This window comes from Canis aureus, chromosome 5 (genome assembly GCF_053574225.1).
Source record: "Canis aureus isolate CA01 chromosome 5, VMU_Caureus_v.1.0, whole genome shotgun sequence".
Taxonomy (NCBI): Eukaryota; Metazoa; Chordata; class Mammalia; order Carnivora; family Canidae; genus Canis; species Canis aureus.
This window is the reverse complement of record NC_135615.1, coordinates 25,770,340-25,797,026: the sequence shown is the minus strand read 5'-3', so window position 1 is coordinate 25,797,026 and position 26,687 is coordinate 25,770,340. Positions and strand designations below refer to the sequence as shown.

Here is a 26,687-nt window from a genome sequence, read left to right as displayed (position 1 = left end):
GGAGACCTGGTTCACATGTCGGGTGGTTCACAGGCCCTTGAAATACAGCAGGCATCCTGGGTGGCGGTCTGTAGGCACAGAGTCATTTGTTGCCACCGAAAAACTCAAACCAACACGGCCAGCATTTGCCTAAGTCCCAATGTTGCTCGTCAGACCAGCGTCAAAGCGTGAATGGCGGCCGAAAGAAGAAGCAGGAGCCAGGCAGGGAAGGAAGCCCAAGAGGGACTGGGCCCAGAGATGAGTGCACCCCGAGAGGAGGATGCTTCCAGGGTGACATACCTCCTGGCGTGTGTTAGACCTGCATGGAAAAGCGGACCCAGGCAAGGCACACAGAAGGGGAGAGTCAGACCAGCAAACATCTTGTGTTTATTTTGCTTATCACAACCAAACAGCCAGCTCATGAGAAGAGCCCTCAGCTGAGTTTCTGACCCCAAGGACAGAAGCCTCATTGGCATCACCGTTGCCTTCTGATGTCACCTTGGAGGTCAGGCCCCAGCACTGGTGCTGCCTCTGCCGATTTCCAGTCCAAGACAGGCCCATCCCAACCCGCGAGGGGAACCAGACTCTACCTCTTGGTAAGGGAGACGCTGAAATACAAGGGAGGCCTGTGCATGACACACTGTGCGTCGTCCTCGCTTTGCTCTCCCCACTCTGGGCTTCTCAGGAGAGCTGAATTGATTGGTTGGAGCTGCCGAGGAGCTTCTCCTTCCTAACCCCGCACTTTTGGGGATTGGCAAGCCATGTTGTGCCATCGGTCCTCACCATGCCTCAGAGTCACACGTGCTGAGCCCCCTCACCCTTGGCCTTGGGAGGAAGCACGAGTCCGTGCCCCTCACGGCAGCAGGACACAGCAGCCCCGGTCAGCACACCAGCTCGTTAGTGAACTTGAGCTCCAGACTCTCAACCCCCAGTTGACTAACCATGAAATCTCCTTACCATGAAAGGGAGGGGGCGAGCAAGGGGGAGGACATTCTGGTCTTTGTGGCGATGTTTGCTAAGGCCTCCTCAAGGTGCTTTGACAACATTGGCTGAGCTGAAGTGTGTCGTGCCAGTTTGGAAGGACACACCCGTGTTCTGTAACTCGCCTCACAGGAGTTAGCCACTCATAGTCAGGGACGGGATAAGACAAATGGGAGAACACTTTGCACACAAGGCCCGGACCTCTGGTGAGGCAGGTCTCTCTCGAAAGCAACCGTACACAGTGCCTAGGTCCCAAAATGGCATCCCAGGGACTGTGACCTTCAATATCTTTGACAGCATGTGGTTGGACAGATGTTGCAGTTGAAGGTCTTCAGATGTGCTCAGAAGCATTTTACTTTGACTCTCTTCTCTAAACATGAAACGCCCTTCAAGTTTTATGATAATTCCGATATTACGTATCTCCTGTGGTAACGTGAAAAGGCCTTAGTGGGAAAATGAGAATTGAGCTTAGACTTTTTTTTTAAAAGATTTTATTTATTTATTCATGAGAGACAGAGAGAGAGAGAGGGAGGCAGAGACACAGGCAGAGGGAGAAGCAGACTCCATGCACGGAGGCTGATGTGGGACTCGATCCTGTGACTCCGGGATCACGCCCCGGGCTGAAGGCAGCTCTAAACCGCTAAGCCACCCAGGCTGCCCTGAGCTTAGACTTTAACAAAATTCCAAATAATGAAAGAATGAACACACTGGCTGGCTAGGCTAGGTATTGGAAGGGAAAGGGTTGGATCTGGCCTAAAGCTTGAAACAGTGAAGAACCAGGTCTGAGCAGAGCTGAGTGCAAAAGAGAACCTGTAAAGACTTCTCAAGCTGTGAGCCTTCCAGGTACCTTCATGACACAGCAAAGAGAAGTCACTGACAACCTACCTTTCTCCCCAAAAACAGAAATGTGCTGTTTCTCATAGGATGGCAAGGAGAGAACTATGCCCCAGAGTTCTGTTTTCACCCATTCATTCCCTCTCTGCACAATCTCCAGTTTCCATCATTCATCCACATGGCTCCCTCTGCCTCTGCCTCCTGTGCCCTGCTGCCTCCCAAATCTTGATCTGAAAATCAGATGTCTCTGCCAAGCCCCAAACCTAGTATCTGGTAGCTGCTACTGGAAAGTTCCATGCAATTGGTCCACAGGCTGTTGCAATACTAAAGTCATCTTCCCACCAACACCCAGGCCCTCTTCACATAGTACCCATCCAAGTGGATGGATATGCCTCCTGAAGCAAGAAGCCGGAAGTCCTCCTCAACCCCTCCTCTTCCCATACTGCCCCATCTCCGTACCCCATTTCTTTTTTTTTTTTTTTTCGTACCCCATTTCTGATCAGCGAGGAAATCCTGTGTTTTCCCTTGGCAGTGTCTCTGGAATTCTGGCCTCTTCATCGGGTGGGACTATAGTTGTCACCACAGCTAGTAGAAGCACAGAGGGGATTAAGAGATTTGCAAAGTTATCCTATAATGACCATACTCATTCATCTTCCAGCTGCTCCCTTGAGAGGGAGAGGATGGGGTGGAATTAGGACACTGGGGTTGCACATTACCCCCAGCACGCTGCAGGAGTGTGTGAACATGGTTGTGTTGTGTCTATGGCAGAAAAAATGGATACACCTACTGAGCCTTAAGGGAGAGATCTGACCTCCATACTATGTCCCTTACTTTTTCTCCAGCTTCTGTGACACTCTTGTTCATGCACTGTACTCCAGCCACAGGATCCCACATAAGTGTCGTTTCACTTCTACAAAGGTAGAACCGAATATTCCTTCCTTGTAATCCACTGTAGCAGATAATGTGATTCATCCCTTAGCATCACTGCTGAATGTTATCCCCCCCACCACTGCCCCATTGTTCACCTCTCCATCTCTCCTGTATTAAGCTCCAAATGCCTCAAGGAGAGAGTACATTCTCAGAGCCCAGCCTCACACCATAGATGCTACTGAACAAATGTACCTTGAGGGCAGCCCAGGTGACTCAGCGGTTTAGCACCACCTTCAGCTCAGGGCCTGATCCTGGAGAACCGGGATCGAGTCCCACGTCAGGCTCCCTGCATGGAGCCTACTTCTCCCTCTGCCTATGTCTCTGCCTCTCTCTGTCTCTGCGTCTCTCATGAGTAAATAAATAAAATCTTTAAAAAAAAAATGTGCCTTGAAGAAACTCTCAGGAATAGCTTTTATTCATTGACACTCTCTCAACATCAAAAAAATCCCAAGAGTTCTTTATAATCCTAGGTTTCTCTACAGCTGATTATATAATCTGATTCAATCCTCACAATCGTAGGAATGCATTGAGATTTCCATTATGATCCTTGCTCCAAATAGGAGTTCACCAAGGCTTCAGGAAGTCAAGTGGCCTGACCGTATGTCCTTGGAGTTGGCGAAGCCAAGACTCCAACCCAGACCTTGTGATTGTAATTGTGATGTTCTTTCCACCACAGAACAAATAAAGCAGCCCAAGTTTTCCAAGACCTCATTCAGAGAAGAAACCATCAAAATAGATGAGCCACTGCAGATCAAGTGCTGTCAACAAAGGCTTCTTGCCTCGCTTCCTTCATATAAAATGTGTCCCGTATTCTTAACGGATCCCCTTTCTGAGCTTTCCCCTGCCATTTGAATTTTGGTTACAGTGCCGTATACTTGAAGGCCTAAACCAGAATCTGATCTTTAGAAGACTGAGCTCCAGGGTGAGGGTATTTATAGAACAATTGAACCGTCATAATTTCCCTGAGCGCTGCCAACAAGTAATTTCCAAAGTTGGTAAACGATCTCACACATGAGAGTAGAAGGTAGAAATCAAAATGAGACAGTAGAATTAAACTCGAACTCATAAAGAATTAGCAACACTGGAGGGGAGATCTTCATTTGGCAAAATACCAGCCAAAGTTTAGTCCTACTGCGGAAGATGAGATGAATAAATAGAGTTGCTAAAAACAATATCAGATGTCTTGCTCAGATGTTTAATGGATTTGCATTTTAAACATGGCTAATATGAAATAGCCCTTAAGGCATTTTTTTTAAACTTGCCATCTATTTTTAGTAGGGAATAATTCTTTAAAAACCAGCCTCATTTGTTTAAAAAAAAAAAAACTTAATCATTTTTGCCTAAGCGTGATTAAGAGAGCAATATTACACCAGTTGTCTGCTTCCATTCACTTAGTATGAATCCAAAAGGCCAGGGAGGTAGCTAAATAAACTGATGGAGAAAGGCCACTGAGTGAGGTATGGCATTTATTTGTCTGATGCAAATGGAGTTGTCATTCCTGAGCCAATCAAACCATGCATTTTTTATGAGAGGTTGCAAGTTGCAGAGATGGAAATGTTAGACACTAATTAATAAACGTGGCTGGCGGAGCAACTCAAACAACTCAGGACTCTGACACTAAGCTAGGGAAGGATCAGTAGAATGCGAAATTCAGTGGGGCTTTTCTGTGGATTTGATGAGACGCCGGTACCCTGTCAGAAGGTTCAAGAGAAGATACAGTTGGCTTAAGTTTTCCAAGTTAGTTTTGAACCCGAGGTTTTAAAGATTTGCTTGATAGAAGGATATCCTTGTGGTGGCTTTAGTTTGCCTTGAAGTTGAAAGGGAGCCTGAGATTACTGGATAAAACATCGCTAATCTTAACAGCGCTCAAGCCGCAGAGAGTGGGCGAACGGAGCTCGGCACTGCACGCAGAACACCCGTAGACCCCACGGTTGGTGCAGGGAGTGGTTTTGCATTGTGTCACCCAGTTCACACTAAATTGAGCTCACACAGCTTGTAAATATTGCAGAAGAATTACTGGAAAGCTTCTCTGAACCTTACAAAGGAGGGCACCTACATGAATTAAACTTTGGGGGCTTGACAAGAACATAATGCAGTCTCGTTGCTATGCAATAGACAAAGTTGCAGCCCAGGAAATTGTCACCTTTCAACTCTCTATGATCTACAAAATGGCAATTGCACAAGATGGGTAGGTGTTCCTAGGTGACAAACACACAGCGGTTACGTTGGCAAAGGGAACACGCTCTTTCTATGGCGGAGCAGGGTTGCCATGCCTTTCTGGGGATGAGCCTATGGATAAGGTTCCAGTAAGAGGGAGTTGTCCACTTTGAGGAGAGTTGAAGAGAAATGTTGAGCAATCGCGAGAAACAAGCCTGAAAAGGTAATTTGGGGTCAAAGCATGGAGTTGCTTGGAAGGTCAAGGAGCTGGAATTTAATTTGGCAGATCATGGAAAGTTTTTGGGCAAGAGACAGAAACTACTAGACCAGAGTTTTAGGCAGATTAAAAAGGCAGTGGTGTATGAGATGCTTGGAAGGCAAGGGCCCGGAGTGGAGAGGGGGCCATTTCAGGAATCTGAGGGAGCGAACAACAAGGTGGCAGCAACGGCAATCGCAAGGAGTAAAAGAAGGAAAACAAACTGAAGGGAAATGAGATCTAAATGGAGAATTCCAAAGGGAAGAAAAGTCAGCAAATGGAGGGGCCAAGCCAGAGCAGCAGCCCGGGGAGGACCCGGGGAAGCGGACCCAGTAGCCGTCTCGTCTCATCCAGCACGCGGGCGCCAGCAGGTGACCCAAGCCCCAGCGCAGGCCAGCGGGTTGCACCATCCAAAGGGTGTTTCCTGCAGGGGTGCGGCTACGGGTGGGGGGGGGGGGGGTTGAGAGGATTCCAGTAAACGGTACCAGGGATGGCCAGGAAGCAGGTCAAGCCCCCAGGAGGAGGCGAGCTCCCAGCCTGGCCAGGACTCCTGGCACCGAAGGGCCAGGTCACAGGCAGGTGTCCCCACACAGGGTGAAGGCCAGTGAGGGAGGCACCTGTGATCCACACACCAGCACACGGAGCTCACTTCACCCCACTTCACCGGGGTCTGAAAACGGCTGGTGTTGGGGAAGGAGCCACCATGAGCCTGGCAGGCCGGGGTCTCCTTATGCCCAAGGCGGAGGGAGAGCAGAGCCCGAAGATGGCCATTACAGGCAGAGCCTACTGTCGGGGGGACAATTTCTTTTTAAACCGGACTCATTTGTCTTCACACAGGAGGTTATGCTAAGTCTGTGGCATGTGGAGCCATAGTGCTGGAAATATAAATGAACTCCCCAGGTCATTAAACCACTCCTTAATGGCCAGGCCAGGCATTATTATTTCCGTGTGTGTGTTGCGTGGCTCAATTAGGCAGCATGTCTAATTTAGCATCTGGGTAACATCTGGAAGGATGACTCTTGGAGCATCCATCATTGGTTTTGGAAGACAATTCCACAATCAAAAGAGAGATCACGATTAGAAAGGGTATCTGTATGTTTCCCATGTAGCAATAAGGGCAAATTATTACCTTTCTCTCAATTCGGGCTCATTAATCAGGAGTGATTGTGGTCTCCCAGCTGTCACACCAAATCCTCGCAGGGTCTTCTGCGGGACTTGGGGCCTGTCCCAGCAGCACTGGGATCCTACAAGCCTTCTCGTACAGTGAGCCTGCCCGTTTGTCTTCGTTTCCAGAATGCTTTTATGCCTTCCAGGGTTTGTTTGTTTTATTTTTTTGTCATTAAAACATCTCAAGATTCGAGACAAAGCAAGATGCAGTGTCACAGTTTTAACTAGTGACGCCTTACTTTGCTCCAGATTTATTTGGGAGCTCGATCACTTGGATGAATTGCTTATTATATCCCAAAGACGCAGTGATGAGAGGGGAGGCCTGAAATGTTATCAAAGAAAGGGTTTTCTGCTCACAATAATGTTGCTAAACACAATAGCAGTGCCCTTCTACAGAAATAACAGCTAATGAGGTACCACATTTGACTGGAGGGTGACAGAGAGACATAGATTAACCTTTCTAAGTAATATACTCTAGTAGTTCCCAGAAACATCAAACTAAGCCCGGAGTGACGTTCTCCTTGAATAGCGGGCTCTTGAAAGCGATAGGCGCCCACTTCGTCGTAACAGTTGTGTTTCATTCACATGCCTCCTACTTGGAGCCTACTCATTTTTCTTGTAATTTTAAGAGTCAGTAAAGCGAAATGGAAGCTTGTGTGACTATTTGATATGAAAACACGGAGCCTAATCACAGCTAATGAGTGTAATAAATGCCGGGCCGTACCTCCTCTTGTGTGTCTGTGTTGCGCGTACAGAAGGTAACACAGGCGGAGTGACGAGGACACCCGAGTTACAGATGGGGCTGTGGAATGTTACTTGACAGCCAATTAGAGTCATCTGTCAGAAATGATGACTTAATCACCATAACAGACTCCGAATTCCCTCACAGAATTCCACCCAGAGTAATCTAATTTTCCCGCCTTATTTTATTTTACTTATTTTATTTAAAAAAAAAAAATTTCCCCCCTGGACTGAACGGTTGTGCTGTTTATTTTACCCCCCCTCACCCCCACCCTTGTTATCACACATGATTATAATAGAGATGTAATAAATAGATCGTATCATTATAGCTGAATAGGCTGCTCTGTAGCCCGATAGACCAAAAGCAGAGATACCATTTGGGTTTTCTAGGTTTTTTTCTCCTGGATTTGGGGGTGGAATGAAACTAGCTGCATTCCTGCCAGGTGAGCCAGAAAAGCCGTTCCTTCCAGTTACGCTATCTTGGGTTTTGAGGGGACCTTTCTTTTCCGCTCCCCCCCACACTCCAGATTTTGATGCTGGGTAAAATCCTAATGATAGTTCAGATGACTTCAGTCAGCGCCGACGCTCTCCGTGCTGGTGGCGCTTCATGTGTATCAGTCAGTGACTATCAGGAAGAAATAATTCTTTCCACTCGGAGTCTTCTCCCCCAGTTGTGATTTGCCGTGGGAAGAGAAAAGGTGACTTCTGTTTCTTTATTGTCATCCTGTTCAAAGCCATGGTGATTTCCTGGGCTTGGATCACTCTTGCAAAAATTTAGGTTAGCAAATGTTGGTGGAACGTTAACCGCACCTACTGTGCTGACTCCGTTCGTGGCATGGCACAAAAGCAATTTGGAGTTGCACGGGGGTCCAAAGTATAGATGAATCCCGTGCACTCTGCTTCCGCCAACAAATTCCCTCTTCAGAGGGCAGCTGTGCGCTCGGTTTTCTCCAGTTTCCAGCGCCAGCTTCCTAGTGTGAACGATGCTCAGCCAGCAATAAGTGGTCCACACTGATGGATTTTTATGGATTCTAGTGTCCTTCCTTGTTCTCCCAGTTTGGGAGGAAACCACAAAACGTAGGACCAGGTAATGTCAGGGACTCAAAATTATTTTCCTCTCTGAGAATAAGAGAGAGCCAGTCTTGCTCTTCATCAGTCCGCTTCTCATCGATGTAGGCGGAGAACATTTCAGAGAGCTTGGCCCATGAAACAAACCTCAGAGTCCGATTCCACTGTGTGTGTTGTGTAGAAGGACCTGATGAAGGGATTTTGGAAGAATCAGCCCTGAACCTCTGGATTAGGACAGAACAGCTCCTTCACCACCAAATGGCACATTCGCTGAGGCAGTACTTTCCCGACATGGCGATAAGGCCATGGGTTTTTTCCTTTCCATCATTGCAACCTTTTGAGTTTTCTTTCCTTTTGCCTTTTTTTTTTTTTTTTTTTTTTGTAGAAAATACAGTATTTCTTGTTCTGAGGCTAACTTAAAATGTTTTTTACGTGCATGTGTAATACACACTGATACACATCTGGGTACACTCGTATATGATTCTAAAAGGGAAGAAAATTAGACAATCTCTGGGTTTACTATGGAAGGGGGAAATCATGGCAATTTTATTGGTTCCTAGAAACCCCAAATTCACTTGCAGCACAACTCTGTGGACATATGCTTAGGGGCAGGGTGGAGGAGTGGTCGGGGACGTAAGCTCCAGGCCGGGACAGACCTGAGTGTGAATCCCTGCTCCACTACTGACCTGCTGTCTGGCTTGACCAGGTTGCGTATCCCCACCTCCCTCTCCAACCCTCCTTGGCTCACTATATATACCTGTCTTGGGCTTGTTGGAACAGTTAAGACACACAAAGAGCCTACAGCAATGTTTGGCACAGAAAAAAATGAGAAGGAAAGGCTTCCTCTGTTTTACACACACACACACACACACACACACACACACACACCTCGCAAAAATTGTCTGAATTCTCCACTTCACTGACCAGGGGTAGCTATGGGCTGGTTGTGGCTGATGCAACACATGATTTGCATCCTCCAGTTTCTTGCAGAGGTGCCATTCTGCTGAAGGTATCTTAGCAAGTTGACCATACTGAAGTCCTTAGTAAGGGTCAGTCAACTTTCCAGAAGCTACCTTTGTTTCTCTGTACCCTCCCTTGCGTGGAGCATAGTAGAACTGTGACCAAAAACGCCCCACGTACCTACATGGAGAGACAGGCCAGCCTACATAGCTTTGGGGTGCCTTCCTGGAACAGGGCCCCATGACCATTCACACAGCCTTTCAGCTGCGGGCAGGGCACGCCTCCAGTGGGAGGGAAATCTTTTGAGACTTCTTTCTGCAGGCACCTGGGTGGCTCAGCGGTTGAGCACCTGCCTTTGGCTCAGGGGCTGATCCTGGAGTCCTGGGATCGAGTCCCGCATTGGGCTCCCTGCATGGAGCCTGCTTCTCCCTCTGCCTGTGTCTCTGCCTCTCTCTCTCTCTCTCTCTCTCATGAATAAATAAATAAAATCTTTAAAAAAACTTATTTTTGCCATATATAAAACCTTGGTGAGAAAAAGGGCAGGACGTGCTGGTGCCTGGGGTGTCCGCGGTGGCCGGTGCGGCCAGGCAGGAGGGGTTCTGCACGAGCCCAATTGCACCGCCACGGGGGGGGGGGGGGGGGGGGGGGGGGGGAAGGAAAAGTTGTCGTTTGTCTCAGAGGGCCAGAGCCCTGTCATTCTCTCACTTGGGGCCCGGCTCTCGTGTGGTGGGAAGTCACGTCTCCCCCGCCTCCCCCCGCCCCCTCTCTTCCATCCTTTAAATATTTTATGGGCCCTGAGCTTATAATATGTACCATCACAGCTGCTCCCTCAGGGGTCAGGACAGGTTTAGTAATGAGATGCAGAAGAGTGACTCTGTAAAAACCCACTTCAGGTTAAAAATGGCATGTTTTATTGAATCTCGTGTTAAAGGTGGTTAACTCCTCAATCGGAGCCGGCTGGGGTTCAACGAGTTTCACCACGGGTTTGTCCTCTGGGCGGCGCCCCCGGGCCTCCCGCAAGCCCCAGCCTGTGTTAACCGGCTGCTGGAACTCAGAGGCTCCCCTTACCTGTCGCAGGCCCCGGGGTCTGCGGGGTCACGACCGACTCCAGCTATAGTGGGCACTCGAGGGAGCGCGGCCTGTGAGTGCTGGGGCAGGTGGCCCAGCCCACCTGTCACCGGGACGTGATGGGACCCAGGTGTGGGTGGTGACGGCTGCTGCCAGAGTTAGAACAGCTCCCTGGGCTTTGCCCCCATGTTCCCTCTTCCCGAGCCACAGCTGGGTGCTGCTGTGACAAATCCAGGGTCACCGCGTTCAGGAGTGAGGAACGGTGATCTCTGATCCTGTCAAGAGATCTGCCATCTGGAGAGCAAGGGTTGCAAAGCCCAGTTCTGGGGCCCCGTCTATATATGGGGGGACAAGAGGAGGGAGAGCCAGGTGCCCCTGACACGTTAGGAGGTGGGATAAAGTGGGGGGAGCTTTGTCCTGGAAGGCTGGCATGGCCCGGTGCCAACTTATGGCCTCCCCTGAGAGTGGAGGTGTGTGGTGGCAGCTGTGCCCATGCCACGAGGGGCAGTCTACATGTCCTCGTGGATGCCACACACAGGTCTGGTGCAAGACTCAGCCCTTAACCTCAAAAAGCTCCGGCTCACTGCAAGTGTGATCAGGTCCCCCAAGAGATGACCTCAGCGAACCACAGTAACCGTCCCCTTCTCCTGGGAGTTCCCACCTTCTGTCCATGGGATGGAATGCTTAATACACAGATATGACCAAAATTAACCAATTTCTAAGGAGCGTGCTTGGCTCCAGTCGGTTCTCCCCGCCCGCTCCCCCCGGCCTTCCCCTACCAGGAGGGAAGGAGCTCTTAAAATTTCCCCTTTTGTTAGATTTCATCTGTTTTTTTGTTTTGTTTTTTTTTTATTTCATCTGTTTTTAAACAGGGCTAGAGACCAAGAAGTTAAATAGTACCTTAATGCGTAACTTGAGGCAAAATGTTGTTCTACAATAGAATGAAAAATTCATGTGCAAAGAGATCTTCAAGGAAATAGACGTAGAAGCCTTTTCTTCATAGGAATGCAAACTTGATGAAATAGGTTAAGTCAAATTTACTGCCACGAACAGGATCCATTTTCCAAAACGATTGATCTTAGCATTTCCCCAGGACAAGCACTCTGCCAACAGGGAGCCCCGTTGTGTAGGTTTGCTCCGAGGGCAGCTGACTCGACCGCGAGTCATAGACTCGCTACTCCTGTTCCATCCGGCCTCGGGCAAACCGCCCCGTGGATGTCACAGACTGGTGTTGATAAAAATCCCTAGACTCCTCCAGCAGCATAGACAGATCATGACGGTACAGACCCCTGAAGATTTTTCCAGACACGGCCCACCTTGCATGCTTCTAGAGATGCAGATTCCTAATGATTTTTCCAGACACGGCCCACCTTGCATGCTTCTAGAGATGCAGATGCTTAAGTGGCGTGTGTCCCTTAGGAGACCCCTCGGTCCAGAGAAGCAGCAGCTCGGACACCCTGGGTTTCACCTTTGGCTCTTGAGCACGAGGTGAGGACGTGGTTGCTGGCCGCCAGTCTGGTTCTAAGCTTTAATTCAAGCTTCAGTTGACTTGCATTGATTTCATCTTACTTGAAACTCTCCATTCCCCGAGCGTTTCCCTCCCTAGTAGCCTCGTTGTGCTTTTAGGTATTTCGTATTTGGTGAATGACCCTCTCTAGTGACTTCTGTTGCTTCCTAGTTTGAGTTAGAAGGTTGTCATGTCATTCTTTTGTAGCACTGCGGCCAATTTTCTCTTATTCCGTGCCTTCGAAGGTGGTGTCTACTTTGAAACATCCTTCAGTCAGGTCCTGGGGGTTGTTAGGACCCCTTCCAGATTGACCTCCAACACCGCTCGGGCTCAGACACCACCTCCGACTTGCCCTCCCTTTGTCTGCACCTATCATCTCTGGGTTCCCACGCTGCATGTCTCATCGCACACGTGCCACTCGTGTGTCCGCCGCCCTCGCTACATTACAAGCTCCATCGGGACCAGACTCCTCCATCCGTGTGTTCCCAGCATCTGACTGACAAGGTGTCTGGCAAACCAAGCAATAAGTGAATGAATGTGTCGTGCTAGTCATCCTGAGCCAAGTCTTTGAAACCACTTCCTGGTCTAGGGAAGGAATCCCTTTCTTACACCTTGAAACCTTCCACTAGAATGCCACTTCCTTTCCCGTCACTTTCCTGCTCCCCTCAACAAATCTCCCAAGCTTCTTCGGAATCGTGAGATTTTGAGGAAGCGAAACAACATCGCAAGAACAACTCCTCCAAACCATTTTTTTTTTTTTTTTGGTTTGTCTTCCTTGATGCCTATATTCTGTAAATTTGTACCTGAAATGAACTTTTCATGATAATGAACCATTCTCCATCCAGTACTAACAGAACACCTCTCTGCAGGAAGGTCACGCACATGATCTAAGTAGTCTTCCGAACATTCCTGAAGGAAGGTGACCGTCCGTTCAGAATTCACCATGCTCTGACCATCCAACTACATGAAGTTGACTTTCTCTCTCTCTCTCTCTCTCTCTCTCTCTCTCTCTCTCTCTCTCGGTGGAGCTGAGTGTCTCGGCAGCTGCAAGAAAACCAAGAGTCAAGTCTTAGAGTAGATGAAGTGCTGGAGGAGGTCAGAGGAGAGAGGTGGCTTCCACCTGATGGGGTGTAGCAGCGCCTTCAGTGGGTGAGGCCTGCAGTCCTTCATCGTAGGCTCGTGTGTCCAAGTCCCATAGTGGGCATTTAGTAGAGAAGCACTGTGATCTGGGGGCGGAATCAGCCCTGGATTAAGGGAAGAGCTTAGTTTTTTTTAATCCCAGCTCTGTCGTTAGCCAGCTGTGTGTGTCCTTAGTGAAGTCACTGTTCCCTTCAGACCTATAAAGAGCATCGGCCCCAATGCTCCCTGGGCCCTTTACAGCTTTAGAGTAGAACGACTCCTGTTCTTACAGAATTACAGCTCCCAGAGCTCCTGCCTCAGACCTCCGAGCACGTCAGAGGGCCATCTGAATGCCCACAGCACTCTGTCTGGGCCCCTTTTCTGATGTTGGCCACCATTCCTTCTGTGTATTTGTGCACGTCAATCACCATGATGGATTGTAGGCTCGCTGAGGGCAGGAGTCCTCTTCCTTCATTTTTGTGTCCTGGACTTAGTGTAAGCACACTCCCCTCCTCTCTCCTTGCCTTAACCTGTGACTCTCATCGGAGTCTTTTCAGCACTTTCACCTGTACGTCTTTGCTTTCTGGCAAAGAAAGACTCCCCCTCCTCATCCTCTGCCCAAGACTCCACTGAGCTTTTTGTATTCCCAGCCCCGCCTTTGGCAGCGAATCTTCTTGAGATAATCATGTCCATGTCTCATGTCCCCTGCTGCTTTCTTCCTGTTATTCCCCACTTCCTACCATTGGGCATTCTGGCCCCGCCATCCCTACAGAAACTGGTTTCGATCAATTCCCAGGAAAATATCTTATTATCACCAAAGGATCCTTGGGCGTTTTCATCGTAGCAGCTAGCAGCGCTTGCTCTCACCACCACCTTCCTCTGAAAGCTCTCCCACAGGCTCTCATGGGACCATTTGTTCTGCTCCTGCTCCTCTGACTGCCCCATGCCCCGTCCCGCTTAGGTTCCTCTTTCCTGATATTCTCTGTGGTTCTCTTGACATGCCTTGGCTCTTGGCTCTTTTCACTTTACGTTCCCTCCTGGACAGTTGTGTGCGTGCCTGCGGCTCCCACTGACCCCCACCCCGGGGCCATCGCTACAGCCTGACATGCACACCCTCAACTTCTCTCCAGCCCCAGTCACATCAAGCGTGGCGTGTCCAGATCTGCATTAATCAGTCTCCCACAAAACCATCTTCTTGTGTTTCCCCTATTTGGGCCAGGCTCCCATGATGCTTCTCTCTCCCCCTCACCCCCACAACTAGCCAGTGGCCTCTGAGGTTTAGACCTTCATCAGTTTCACTCGGGTGTTTGCGGCAGCCTCTTAGCTGTCTCCCCACCGATATCTCTCTTCTGTAATCTGTCCATCACATCATAGCCAGAAAGGACTTTTCTAGATTTCCAGATTTGATCTTGTGGCCCTGGCTACTTGAATCTTCTATGCCTCACTTGACTTTGAGACACAATTTCAGTTCCTTAGGACGCAGGATCCTCTGAGCCCAGGGTGCCGACTGCCTTTGCACCTCCTTCTCCTGCCTTTCCCCACACGCATATTGGCCTCCTTGCTAGGAAGAAGTATGCTTTTTCTCACCACTGTGCCTCGTGTGGAATATCCTGCTGGTTTCGGATGCCATTTCCCCCCCTCTTCTGCCAACAAGTCCAAACTTGGCCTTTAGGACTCAAGTCACACATCCCCTCTGCTAAGAAGCCTTCCCTGTCCTCCCCAAGCAGGATGAAGTGCCTGCCCCCATGTGCTCCAACATTGCCTTGCTCTTCCGTCTACCACAGCACTTACCATGTTGCTCCAGGGGCTGTCTACCAATCGGTCTCCACCCCATCCACAGTGAGCACCCAAAGGGTCCGAACTTCTCCCTTTGGCCTTGAGCCTGGGACACAGTGGATACTTGACACATCTTTGCTGAACGGGTAGATAAAGGCATGCTAGAAGGATGGCCACGCAAGGCCCCAGCCTGTCTTCCCCAAGCATTGGCTGTAGGATAGAGCCCACATTGCTTAGCCCAAACCAGGCCTTTCAACACTTTGCTTCTGTCTGCTTTTTAGGAATAAATTCCAGTCTTTTCTGAAAAGACTGGTCTACTTAACTGACCCCTGAACATTCCATTCTCATTCTAGTCTCTCCTCCACAAATTGAATATGTTAATGGAGTGGGACTCCGATTAGACCCCACATGTCAAGGCCTATGTTCTATGCATAAGAGCATCTTGCCTTTCAGAATCAACGAAGCAGCCCTGAATTATTTAGCCTCTCGTCCCCTGATAGTCCTCCCTCTTTCCTGTTCCCCTTGTGTTTTGAAGACCCTGGCAGGCATTAGCTACACATGGCCCCGACGGCCCGATGATAATTTCCCATCATTTAAGTGCCAGAGCCAAGTACCATTCCCCTTCCCTTTAAATTGGATAAAACCCAGAGCTGTGGCTTGCAAGTGATGGCAGTCCACTGGGGGAATTAAGGGTTCAGAGAGAACGGGACCCATTTTAATAAAAAGCATTTGCACGGCCAGTGATTCCATCTACACTGTGGCTCTGAGGTTCCTTGGGGTAGGATGAAATATGAAGCAAGAGGACCTTTGAAAGTGGTTGGAGGAATTTATTTTAATTGGAAATGGTGGTGGCGGTCTGCACTCGGAGTAAACTCTGGATGGCGCGCAGCGGTGAGATGGGCACGGTGTGAAGAGCCACAGGGCACCCAGGTGCACGGAGGTCCGGGACCCTGGCACCACCGTGTCTCAGGTTCCTGCTGTGCCTGCACAGCTGCCGAGCAAGCATGATCGTGAGATCCGTGCCTCCGTGCCTCCCGCCCTTGCTCGTCTATTCCTTAAGCCCCGCGTTCCCATGCCGTACTTTGTATTTAAGAAAAATTACATAAGCGCGCCTAAATCAATCAACTGCTAGACCTTCAAATTACTCATAACCATGAGATCTAAGAAAAAAATCCCCGCGGCAGACAGCATGGCCAGGAAAAAACCCAAAGACAATCTGCATTTAAATTTGCAACACTGCACAAGCACAGTAGCTCATCTTTCTCAGCACTGCCCCGTGCCCCCCACCCCTGACCCTTTGCATCCTCGACTCCTTTCGTTCCTGCTGGGCAGGTGTTACCTCGGTTGCACAGATAAAGAAACTGAGGCTCAGAGAAGTTAGGACACTCAGGATCACATGGCGATGATGAACAGCAGAGCCAGAATCGCCTACGAGATACGGGCACAGACCATCCCGAGCGGCAGAAGCAGGTTCAAATGCGGGTCTGACTGCAAAGCCCCGTCCTGGGCCTCAAGGCCCAGCGACTCCAAAGGATCCTATTCCTGGACGTCACCGCAGGCTGGCATTTTCACGGGGAGGGGTCCTCACAAGAGTATGAGTACTCAAGTGTAACCGCGTGGGGTTTCTGAGACCGTTCAGTTGTTCAATCTGCCTTTACTTTCTCACTTTTGTATTTTTAGATGCATCATCCCATTCAGATGAAACCTGCAGATAGTGAAAAGTCAAACGGTAGGTGGTGACCAACTGTCTCGTGTCATACTGTCTGTTTCTTTCGATGAAGAGGTCAGATGGGGGAGGGAGGAGCCCTCCCCCACCATGCTCCTGCCCTGGGAAAGTGGGGGGAGCTGCTCCAGGGATCTCGCCCCGCAGCTGGCTCAGCTGGAGAAACATGGAATTCGCTCTCCCGCCTCGTATGCCTCTGCTGTAAAGATCTGGGAAGACAAGAGATGGTTCTCCGTGGCCCTCTGTTCGGGGCCTGCTCTGTGCGGTGACTCTGTGGCCTTTGTCTCTTGTGGGTCTCATCACGCAGAGCAGCCCAGGGCCCCTGATGGGGAGGAAGGTCCTCGCGGGGTGCAGAGCGGGAAAGGGCTCGCCCGCTTGGAATCCTGCTGTCTTCCCTCCTCCTTTGGTGGGTTCCTCTGCGGACCCCTTCTTGGAGTCCTACCCATGCATTTGCATCCAAATTCATTCAGAATTCAGTGGACCGATTAAATAAAGGGACGCTCGGTACTAAAATATGCATGTGATGAGGTCTGTAAAATAATTGAGATTTACCTTTCCCACCCCGGCAGGGCCGACAGCCACGTTTCTCTCCTAAGTTTCTGCCTCCATCTACGCCCGCCTTCTGTCCCCTTTTTGTTCTTTGAATTCGCCAAAATGTATGTTAAAGGGGATCCGCTACCTTCCCAGACCTCGGCGCGTCTCCGTCCCCCAAGACTGACATAATCAACAGTGTTTGCTCCCACAGGCAGGTCTGCACATCATTAATTAGTAATCAGGGCAGAAGCCATGCACTCGGAGATCTGAGTATCTGCAAATGTAAATTATGATTGGGGTCTCAATCTCTCCGCGAGGTATTTTTTGCTAATTGTGGTGCATCCCACTTTCTGGCTTCTTCACGGACGAGGAAGGTTTGAGGACCATTCCAAGTCATGGCATGGTGTCACCAGCATCCGATGTGTCCTGTCAGGGAGTAGATTTGGGTGCTTGGTCACCCCCCGACCCCCGGCCCAGCCTGAGAGTCTGTCCCCTTCGTCCCACACTACCTGCTGCACACCTGGCACCCAGCTTTTCCCGCAGGACCTCAGGTCACTTCCACCCCTTTATTCTAAAAGCAGCTACTCTGTGATGACTTAGCGTTATCAGCACTGAATCTGAAGCAGAACAAGGAAAAGGACTACAGGAAGTGCCCTGACCCCCCAGAATTTACCGATGTTCAGTCTAATCGTCGCTTAAACCCCAAACTTGGATCTCCTTGTTCATGAAATGGGAATGACGGTCACTACCTCGCATACACTGGCTTTTTTTTTTTCTTTTTTAGACACATGTTAAGATACTCCCAACAGAATATAAAAACTAGTGAAAGGGAACAAAGGGGAAAGGAGAGAAAATGAGTGAAAATATCAGAGAAGGAGACACAACATGAGAGACACCTAACTCTGGGAAACAAACAAGGGGTAGTGAAAAGGGAGGTGGGCGGGGGATTGGGGTGACTGGGTGATGGGCACTGAGGGGGGCACTTGGCGGGATGAGCACTGGATGTTATGCTAAATGTTAGCAAATTGAACTCCAATAAAAAAAATTTAAAAAAAAATACTCCCAACAACGCTTTGCAAACAAGAAAGCACCACTTCTATGATATGTGGGGTAGTGTCACCTCCCAGATGTTTCTCTGGCCTCCTACGGCTCTGAATCTGCGTGGAGAGTGTCTAACACAGAAGGCCAGGTGCCCGTGCTGTTTCCGGAGCCTCTCTGCTCCAGAAGTACACGTTTAGGGTCTGTTCTGTTTCCCAGAGGAGAGAGAAATGCTGTATTTGAGGGATGAACCCTGCCTGTGAAGGTCATGTGGGAGCTTCTGGCCGCTAGGAGATGGTCCCTATCCTTTAGACTCTTGAATCTCTAAACTGTGTCAGGACAAGGGCCGTGAAGGACAGTTTATTTCTGAACTTTGGGTCAGCGCTATAAAAACATGATGAATTAGGGAACTCAGCCGGAAATGTTTGACCTGAAATACCCAAGGAGTTGGACTATGACAGGGTTTCTTCCCTAGCATTTGCTGCTGTGCAGACACAAAACCTGACTCGGAGACCCTGTTCCTTGGGCTAGCAGCCTGGAGGTCTCCGGTGGTTGGTCGCCCTTGCTTCCGGTGTCAGCTCTGGACACTGAGGGTTCTGTTTGCTCTGGTTCTAGAACCACAGCACCAGAGCAGAACTGCCATCAGCAAACCCAGTTTTTGCACGATCTCAGAAGCCACGTGGGATTAGACACTGTTTTACTAAGAGAAGAAGATAACTTCAGAATGTCGTTCAGGAAGCAACTCAGGGTCACAGGTAGAAGTAATTTCCAGAAGCCCAGACTTGACCACTGACCCTGCACCTGTTAGCTGTGTCCTTGGGCAGGTTCTGTAACCTCACCCAGCACCCCCTATATCCCCAGCTGTGAGAGGGGGCTACAGTGGTCTATGGTCTCAATTCTTCTTCGAACACCCACCTTACAGGGTTGTCCTAAGAGAACACAAGTTAACATCTACAAAGAACTTAGCATAATACCTGGCACATAGTAAAACTTCGCTCTGCTAAGTCATCAGCACACTCGTGGCTAGCCGAGGCAGCTGCTTGGTGCATTCTGAGTGGCCGAAGCTGGCACTTCCAGCTTCGCATAGATAGCTCTGGACACACGAAGGAAAAGCCACCTCCATATACCTTCTCGTTGGGCCAGCGCTTCCCTTGCTTTGTAGATTGACCTTCATTTTCTGAGTTTCCAGGAAAAAAGGGAAAAAAGTCAAGAAGTATAAGTGGGCTGAAAGCTCCTTTCAAAGCATTTTTCCTCATAGAGGTGTAAAACCCATGCCTCACTTTGCATGGGCTGACCAGGCTTCAGGGTTCTCCTTGGACCTGGCTGCAGAATCAGGAGAAATGTACCGTTTTTGAAAGCAAATGATAAAAGGTGCAAGCCCTTGGTGATTTCACGTGGCAGTTTTGACAGGTAAGCACAGTTTCCAAAGCTCATAGTGCACCAAGGTTTCTTTGGCTCAGATGCTCTCAATAGCTCCTATAGTTGTGAAAGAGGGATAACGAGCTCTAATTGTACCTTTATTGAGTTTGCTGACATTTATGGATAGCACAAAGGACTCATCACGGTTAGACAGTTACCATCTTCATTATCAGGATGTTCGGCTCTCAGAAACTTTGTGTTTGCTGAGCAAGAAAGGGCTGCTAATCACTGGTTAATTAGTGATGGACAAATGAATTCCAGAAGGCCATCACTCTTTGAAGCCTTTGTCTATCTAGAGATTCTGACAAAGGGAGCCAGCCGTCCTGGTAAGCCCAGACCCGCTAGGCTGCTCTTGGATCTGCCCTGCCCTTTGGTATTTTACTGAACGGGCTTTCCAGATCTCCAGGCTTCCTAGAGCCTGCCCTCTTAATTGGCTCTGATTTAAGCTGCAGCCTCTAGCATATTTCTGCAAACTCACAGCATCTTACTTCTGCCCTGGTGCTTCTAACTGTGCCAGGTGCTCCCCCCCACAAAAAAAAAAAAAAAAAAAAAAAAAAATTCCATTCTGGATCAGCAATAAAATACTGGGATCTTTGGGAAGAACATAGTGAATAAGTACTCAGATCTCTCACAGAATCCAAGTTGTCTTCTTATTCTTCCACTGGGTACAGTTGAGTAATGGCAGGGGACGAGGCTTGAGGAGGTGTGGATTCCAGAGCGCAGCATACCCCAGCACAGACATTTTTACTACCTTTCATTCCCTATGCCCTGGGGGGGCCTCTTTCCTAGTTTTGTTTGCGGTACAGAAAAAGGTACCCACTGTGCAAGATTGGAAAGTAAATGTAGTTGCTGGATCTGAAGTTTGTGTAGCAGAAACTGATAAGAAAAGCATCGAGGTTGCCTTTGGTTCTGTGCTTGGAGTCTCAGCGACCAGCCAGTGTTCACTCTTAGGTCATGCTCCTGGTTGAGAGGATTGTTTTGGGGTGTTTTTGGTCCCTTCTGTACACAGAGCATAAATTCATTCATCCTGCTTTAATCCTCCAACCTCACAACTTGCCGGGGGCCCTTAAAGCCTCACATCGAGACATGCCAAGGGAGCCCTTTCTCTTTTTCTCAAGACCTCCAGCACCCCTGGTGTCCACACATCGAGTCTAGAGCTCACGGGGTCAAGGTGACCAAACATTGTCTAGTAAAGAAGTGATTCACAGGGCGTCCCCTTCCGGTCACTTTCCGCTTCCCCGGAAGAGGAAGAAATAATTTTGAAATTCAAAGTGGAAAGACTCACGGATTTGGAGGCAGTAATTAAATGCCATATGTTAGCACTAACACATTGAAAAGTTGTTAATTAATTCAGGCCGCCCTGCATCCAGGTGTGACTTTGACAGATTGTACACCAGGGTGTTAGCACAGACTTACAATTAGGGTTTTTTCAAAAACAAAGTTTGTATTCCCCCGAACTTAAAAAAAAGTCCCCACTTAAAAACTTAAAATATTAACCCATTCTCGTAGCACAGGAGAACCTAAAGTGGTCTCTGGTCACGGACTGCCTTCCTGTCCCTCCGTAGTTAGCGGTGACGGTCACCCCACCTGCACGGCGCTCTGTATAAAAGGTGTCGCCCCTTGCTCATTCATCAGTTATCCTGAAGGAAAGTAGACTTTTCCCCTGCAGGGCCAGGACATTTTCTTTTCCTTCTTCTTCTTCTTTTTTTTTCTTTTCCTTCTTCCTTTCTTTTCTTTTTTTAAAATTTTTTTAATTCCCTTCAGCACTTAGCATACTACTATAAACACAGTAGGTTTGTTTAAGCAAGTCTGCCTTCCTGTGGATTGAAAACACGAGTAAGACGCCTGTGAACACGGAGGGGGGAAAAAACACCAAGAAATGCATCAAAAAGTTGATGGAAAAGTTAAGCGAATGCAAGATAATTGTATTTATTTAGAATGTTGACAAAGCTGCTCAGGGACCCTCAGACTGGGAATCCCAGGAACAAGTTTGACAAATGAATTTCCACCAGGAAAACTCAAGGGAGAAGAAAGGGGGGAGTGAGTAGGTCTCCCCATTTGCCCCTGAAGCCCAAGGGGGGCCCAGCTGTTGGAACCAGAGAGGGAGCAGGGCTCGCCGCCTTGCCAGCACCCAGCTTCTCCGCTGGGACCCGCATGCGGAGGACGAGGTGGGCACTTCGTCCCTATGGGTGGACACCCTATGGGTGGTGTCGGCTTCCCTTATATGTCCTGAGCTGCTGCTGCTACTGAAAGAGAGTTCTGGTCCATCTCCCTGCCTCAGGTGTGGCTGGCCTGATGCCTGGGACGCCAGGGCTTGTCAACAGGTGGTTTTCAGTTCTCACTGTTCATCTTACGGGGGGAAAATCATTTTTTCAGCTTATGCAGGAACAGCACATGTAGTTTATTCCAGCATCACCGTAAAGCTCCAAACCTGCAAAGCCTTTTAGCTCCGTGCCGTAGTGATCGGTTTCCCGGTGAAACTGAGGACTCAGGTTATCATTCGCTTTTGTTTGAAAGAACTAAAACTGAATTCTTCGGGATAAGAAGACATTCAGTAGGGCTTTTTTTTTTTTAAACACTCAAGAAGATACCAGCCATAGCCTCTGTGGGTAGAAGTCGTGGAGGCAGTGGGAGTGGGGAGGTTGCAACTGCACCTAGAAGTTTGCTGGCCCCTGCTCTTCCATGCTGCAATCTGTCCCTTCCCATCAGGGATGTCGTGTCCCCTCGGGGCCACCGTGTCATCAGTGTAGGTGGGCACAGTTGCTTGACCGACGTCCACCACTTCCCTGTGGATCACAGGTAGCTCACCTGCTCTGATGGGAGAGAGAAAAGCTTCTTACAAGTGAGATTGTTCATCTACTGGAGGGAAGTCGGGTCCTCCCCAGCTTCCCCCTGTGACTCAGAACCAGTGACACCATTGCCCACGGCCACTTTGATGAGGCTCAACACAGGACTGTGTTGCCTTGAGCCCCTCTCTACAGAAGCTGCAGGGGCTGAAGCCTGGCTGCTTTCCTCCATCCCCCCACTGCATGTTGTCCCCACACTTCTAGCAGCCTCTCCCCGTGCCCCTCCAGGGCCAGCTGAAATGCCACCCCCTCCGCCCACCAAGCCTTTCTGCAGCTCTTGGTGCACAGTCCATAGCTCATAGCCCCATGGTGTTTGGTTCCCACCCATGTGGCTCAGAGTCCTAGATTCTCTGCACCGTCGCAGGAGCTGTGTCGGTGCAGAGCACGGCTGGCAGGTGGGATCCTGGGCTTCTGCATCCCCACCCCAGGTACTTGGGTCACGCCAGGCACATAGCTGGGCTGTCCTCTCTCTGTCACTTAAGAAATACAGCCAGGAAAGAGAGGAGTTTAAACCTCTTTTTATGGATGACGAGGCCGAGGGCCACGCAAGTCAGCTCACCCCTTGGGGTGGCCGTCAACTCAGTGGGCAGTGCGGGACCCGGCAAGTCTCTGACCCAGCCCTGCCTTCCCCTGGAGGCCTCCTCTCCCTCCTCTGCCCTCACACGGGGGCCAGGACTGGAGCCGGGAGAGGGGCAGCAGCTATGGCCCAGGCTAGGCAGGTTCCTTCCCTGCCCCACCAGGGGTCTTTGAGACTGACACAGAACATCTTCCAAGTCTCCTGCTTCCAGTGCGGGGCTCCATGGGGCAGGAGCCCTTACCTGCCTCACCCAGGCCTCGCAGAGCTGCAGGGTCCACCGTAATGTCACACGGGGCTTCTTAAATTTAAATTATTATTTTTTAATTAGTTACAATTAAATCACAATAGCAGTTCAGTTTCTCAGTCACACTAGCCAGGGTTCAAGTGCTCAGGAGCCACACGGGGCTTTAGCAGACATCACGGACAGATGGGATCCCCCCCTGGGCGGCGGCCCCCCAGAGCAGGCCTCGCTGTGTCCCATCACTCCTCGCTGACAGATCTCTCTCCCAGCCCCCGGGGGGCCCAGGCCGGTTTGACTCAGGCATCAAGAGCACCTGGCCCTAGAAAGCCGAAAATCCATTCTTGCCGGTTAAATGAAACCGAGACACTGGCTGTCCAGGGCAAGAATCCGGGAGACAGAGATAAGAGCCAGTTAAGAGCAGCGGTGAGATTATGACACAGATAGGACACGAAGGTTTCTACACAGCGTGGACGGCAGGGCCCTTCCCTAAGCCAGCCTGTCTAAAATGCTGGTACAGCCGCCTGCCCTTCCTTTAAATCCTAAGACGTGGGTTAAAATGCAACACGGGACGTCTAGAACAGAGGTGGAGTTTTTTTTCCCTTTCCCTTTTTTGTGTTTATTTTATTTTTTAATTTTAATTTTAATTTTTTTTTTTGCTCTTTCCTTTAAAAAGGCTGCAAACACTGTCCCAAAATCAGTGATAATTGTGCCTTTGAGGCTAAATGTAGGCCACTTATCCTGAGCGCAGGCTTGTAGATTTTGAGGAAAATCTCCCGGGTCATCAGAGGCAAACCTTCCTCAGTCTTTTTACCCTCCCAGCAGTTTCCAGGGTTGGCACTGGTTGGGGGGGAGGGGGGGGCGTGACACCCAAAATGCATTTCTGTCAAGTGTCCTGCATCCAGGTGCAAAGAATGGTCATCGTTCCCTTCATGCTCTTTCCCGTTTCGGGTTCCACCCCGAGCGCGGGGCCATCCCGACGGGATTCTCAAGTAGCCACGGCCTCGCTCTGCCCCTAGAGTTGCCTTGATCTTCAGCCACAGATGCAGACCACATGTTGTCCTGGTTAGAGTGGACGGACGGACGGACGGACGGATGGACGGAAGGTCATCTATGTTTCTCCAGAGAGATGAGCATCTCTCTTCTCTCTCCTTACTGTCTGGATCCATGCGGCCAAGCTATTTGAAATTGAGAGAGGAGGTTCCCCCCAGTGAATGCCTTGTTCAGAGTTTCATTTCCCGTGGTGCTTTATCTGTTCATCCTATTTTTCTCTCCCCAACCTTTTTCTCTCTCTTGTCATTCAAGTCCAAAGAACACCTATGGGAGAAAAAAAAAAAATGCACGTTCAAAACGATCTCTATGTAATGGTAGCGTTTGGTGACTACACGGAGCTCTAACATGTTAGCACCGTGAGTTTCCAGACGGGGTGGGAGGGGAGGACTTGGTGGTGTCTCGGGTCCTCTGAAGATGTCATGTGGGTAAGAGGCAGCTCACGGAGGGAGGCAGGATGAAGGGCGCCGGGGAAGGCGGCCTGGAAGTCCCAAGAGCTGGCCTTGGGAAGTCCCATGCTTCGTCTCACATGACCGGGGGCCCGGTTTGATGTGGTAATGAAGCATTAATTACAAGAAAAAAATGGGGGGGGGGGGGGGAATGGCCTTTGCTCATTCATTATTTTTATCTCCTAGCTGTGGAAGACCGAAAATTATTCATAGGAATGGTTTCGAAGAAATGTAATGAGAATGATATCAGGGTGATGTTTTCTCCATTTGGCCAGATAGAAGAATGTCGGATCCTCCGGGGACCCGACGGGCTGAGTCGAGGTGAGTGTACTGTCTATAAAGTCTCTTTCCTTAAGTGCTAATTGGAACTGTGTGTCACAATCAAGGTAGATGTAGCCACCGCACGCAGCAAGAGGTCACCCTGTAATGCGTCTCGTGTGATCACGTTTTCCAGCGTGAACTTTTCACCGTAGCTGAAGTGATCACCTTGAATTTCTCAGGTCGAGAAGGTCTTAGAGCCAACATATTAGCTCAGGCTCTCCCGGCCAGCGGGGACGCCGACAGGCCGCCCTGTCGTTATACATCCCTTTCGATCTCAAATTGAAGTACATTCTGGGGGTGAAGGAGAGATGTGGAGGAGGAAAGAGAATATTTGTTGTTTTCATCTTAGTCTCTGGCTTCCTGCCTCTGCCCGAGAGCCATGGGAAGGGGACGGGCCCCTTGACAGCGACATAAACCGAGGAAAAACGTCAGTGTCCCCACGTAGCGCAGAACAGCTTAGGGACTCAGGGTAGCTGGGCCTGTCCTGGGGTGTGAGGGTTTTATTTCCAAGAGCAAAATTCCTGGGAGGCCTGAGCACAGGAAATCCCATTACGTGGCAGACAGATGACTTGGTCCAGGAGATAGTAGGCTCCTCTTTGTCACCGTGATGGAAGCAGAGATGGGGGCTTCGAGCCCTGAGGAAAACCAGTGTGTCTGCAAGCAGCTACCCAAGGCAGCTGGAAATAACGTCCCTTTCCACGTCTGGCCCTCCTTGCACAGCAGATCCTTGGCTAACCCACTCCTAAGCGCTGTCGCGGAGTGTCCCCCCTCATCAGACCATGTTTCCCGAGACCGCCCAGGAGGCTGGAGTCAGGGTGTACATATAAAACGTCACTGTTCACTTCTCCTAAGCAACCCATATGTTTGCACCACAGAGAGGCTCTCATTCTATCAAGGATACTTCTCGATGCAGTTTCCATGGGGCTAATTAGAAACTTCTCTTCATTCCCAGTCTCTGGTTCTGGGACAGCACTGCCGTCTCGAACCACCTGCTGAAAGAAAAAGTTGGGCCTTACGTCTCAAAGCACTCCTTCACACCCGTGTCCCTCATTTTAGCTAAACTCAGCACCACGTGAGGAAGAGCATTTGTTCTTTCGACTTTGAGATGCGAAACTTAACGCTGTCAGCTGCTAGAATCAAAGGCGTGGAGAACAAAGGTTTTCCGCCTACAGCCACCTCCGGGGCCCCCAAAACAGAGGCAATCGAGGGGAACAGTAGAAGGAGGTGGAAAAAGCTTCCTGCCTGCAGTCCCCGTGTTTTCTTCCAAAGGTGGTTTTAAAAGGAGGGAGGCATGGAATGGGCGTGACAGCTCGAGGGGTCCCCGACAGGCAGGCCTCCCCGAGAGCTGACCAAGATCGCTCTGAGTGTGGCCCCCACCTGCAGGCCCAGGGCCTCAGGCGGAGCCGTAGCTTACCGCCCACGCCGTTACCAGCGTCAACCACAGCAGCCCCCCAGGCTGGAGGCCACATGGCCTCAGGGGCAGGAGGATGCTGGGACCTCCGTCCTGGCGCACGCCCCCCCCCCGCCACCCAGTGCCACCCCAGCTCATTCACTCCCTGAGGACTGCCAGTCACGCTGGGTCATCTGACTCTGCTTCCCCGGGGCAGCCGTGGGGGCGGGGGAGCAAGATCCCCGTGGGAAGAGGCAGCGTGGCTGGAAGAAGAAAAAAAGGTGCAGGAACCCACGAGCGGGACTGTTGCGATCCCTGTCCCTGCCAGCGCAGCGACCAGCGCGTGCGGGCTCCCCTCCTCCTCCCAGCCACAGCCCCGAGCTCGCAGGTTCCCAGTCGCCAAGACCCAGGACGTGGAGAACCAGCAGAGAGGAGGCCCCCCGACTAGCCACGGGGGGATTTTCTAGTGGTGAGAGCCCCGTGGGCCCGAGATCCCGGTCCAGAACTCCAGACGTGAGCTGTGACCACCGCCAGCCCACTGTCCCATCCCTGTCTCATC

The 26,687-nt window shown here is 50.1% G+C and overlaps 1 protein-coding gene across 16 annotated transcripts in view; it reads left to right on the top strand.

Annotated features, from left to right (window-relative positions):
* The window catches only part of CELF2 (CUGBP Elav-like family member 2), an 814,981-nt gene that overhangs the window by 715,994 nt on the left and 72,300 nt on the right, over nt 1–26,687 (top strand). For all 16 annotated transcript variants that reach the window (XM_077897256.1, XM_077897248.1, XM_077897253.1 and 13 more), the window contains 2 exons: nt 16,224–16,272; nt 24,604–24,738. In XM_077897256.1, coding sequence (XP_077753382.1) covers nt 16,224–16,272; nt 24,604–24,738 — 184 coding nt within the window. The remainder of the gene's footprint in view (nt 1–16,223; nt 16,273–24,603; nt 24,739–26,687) is intronic.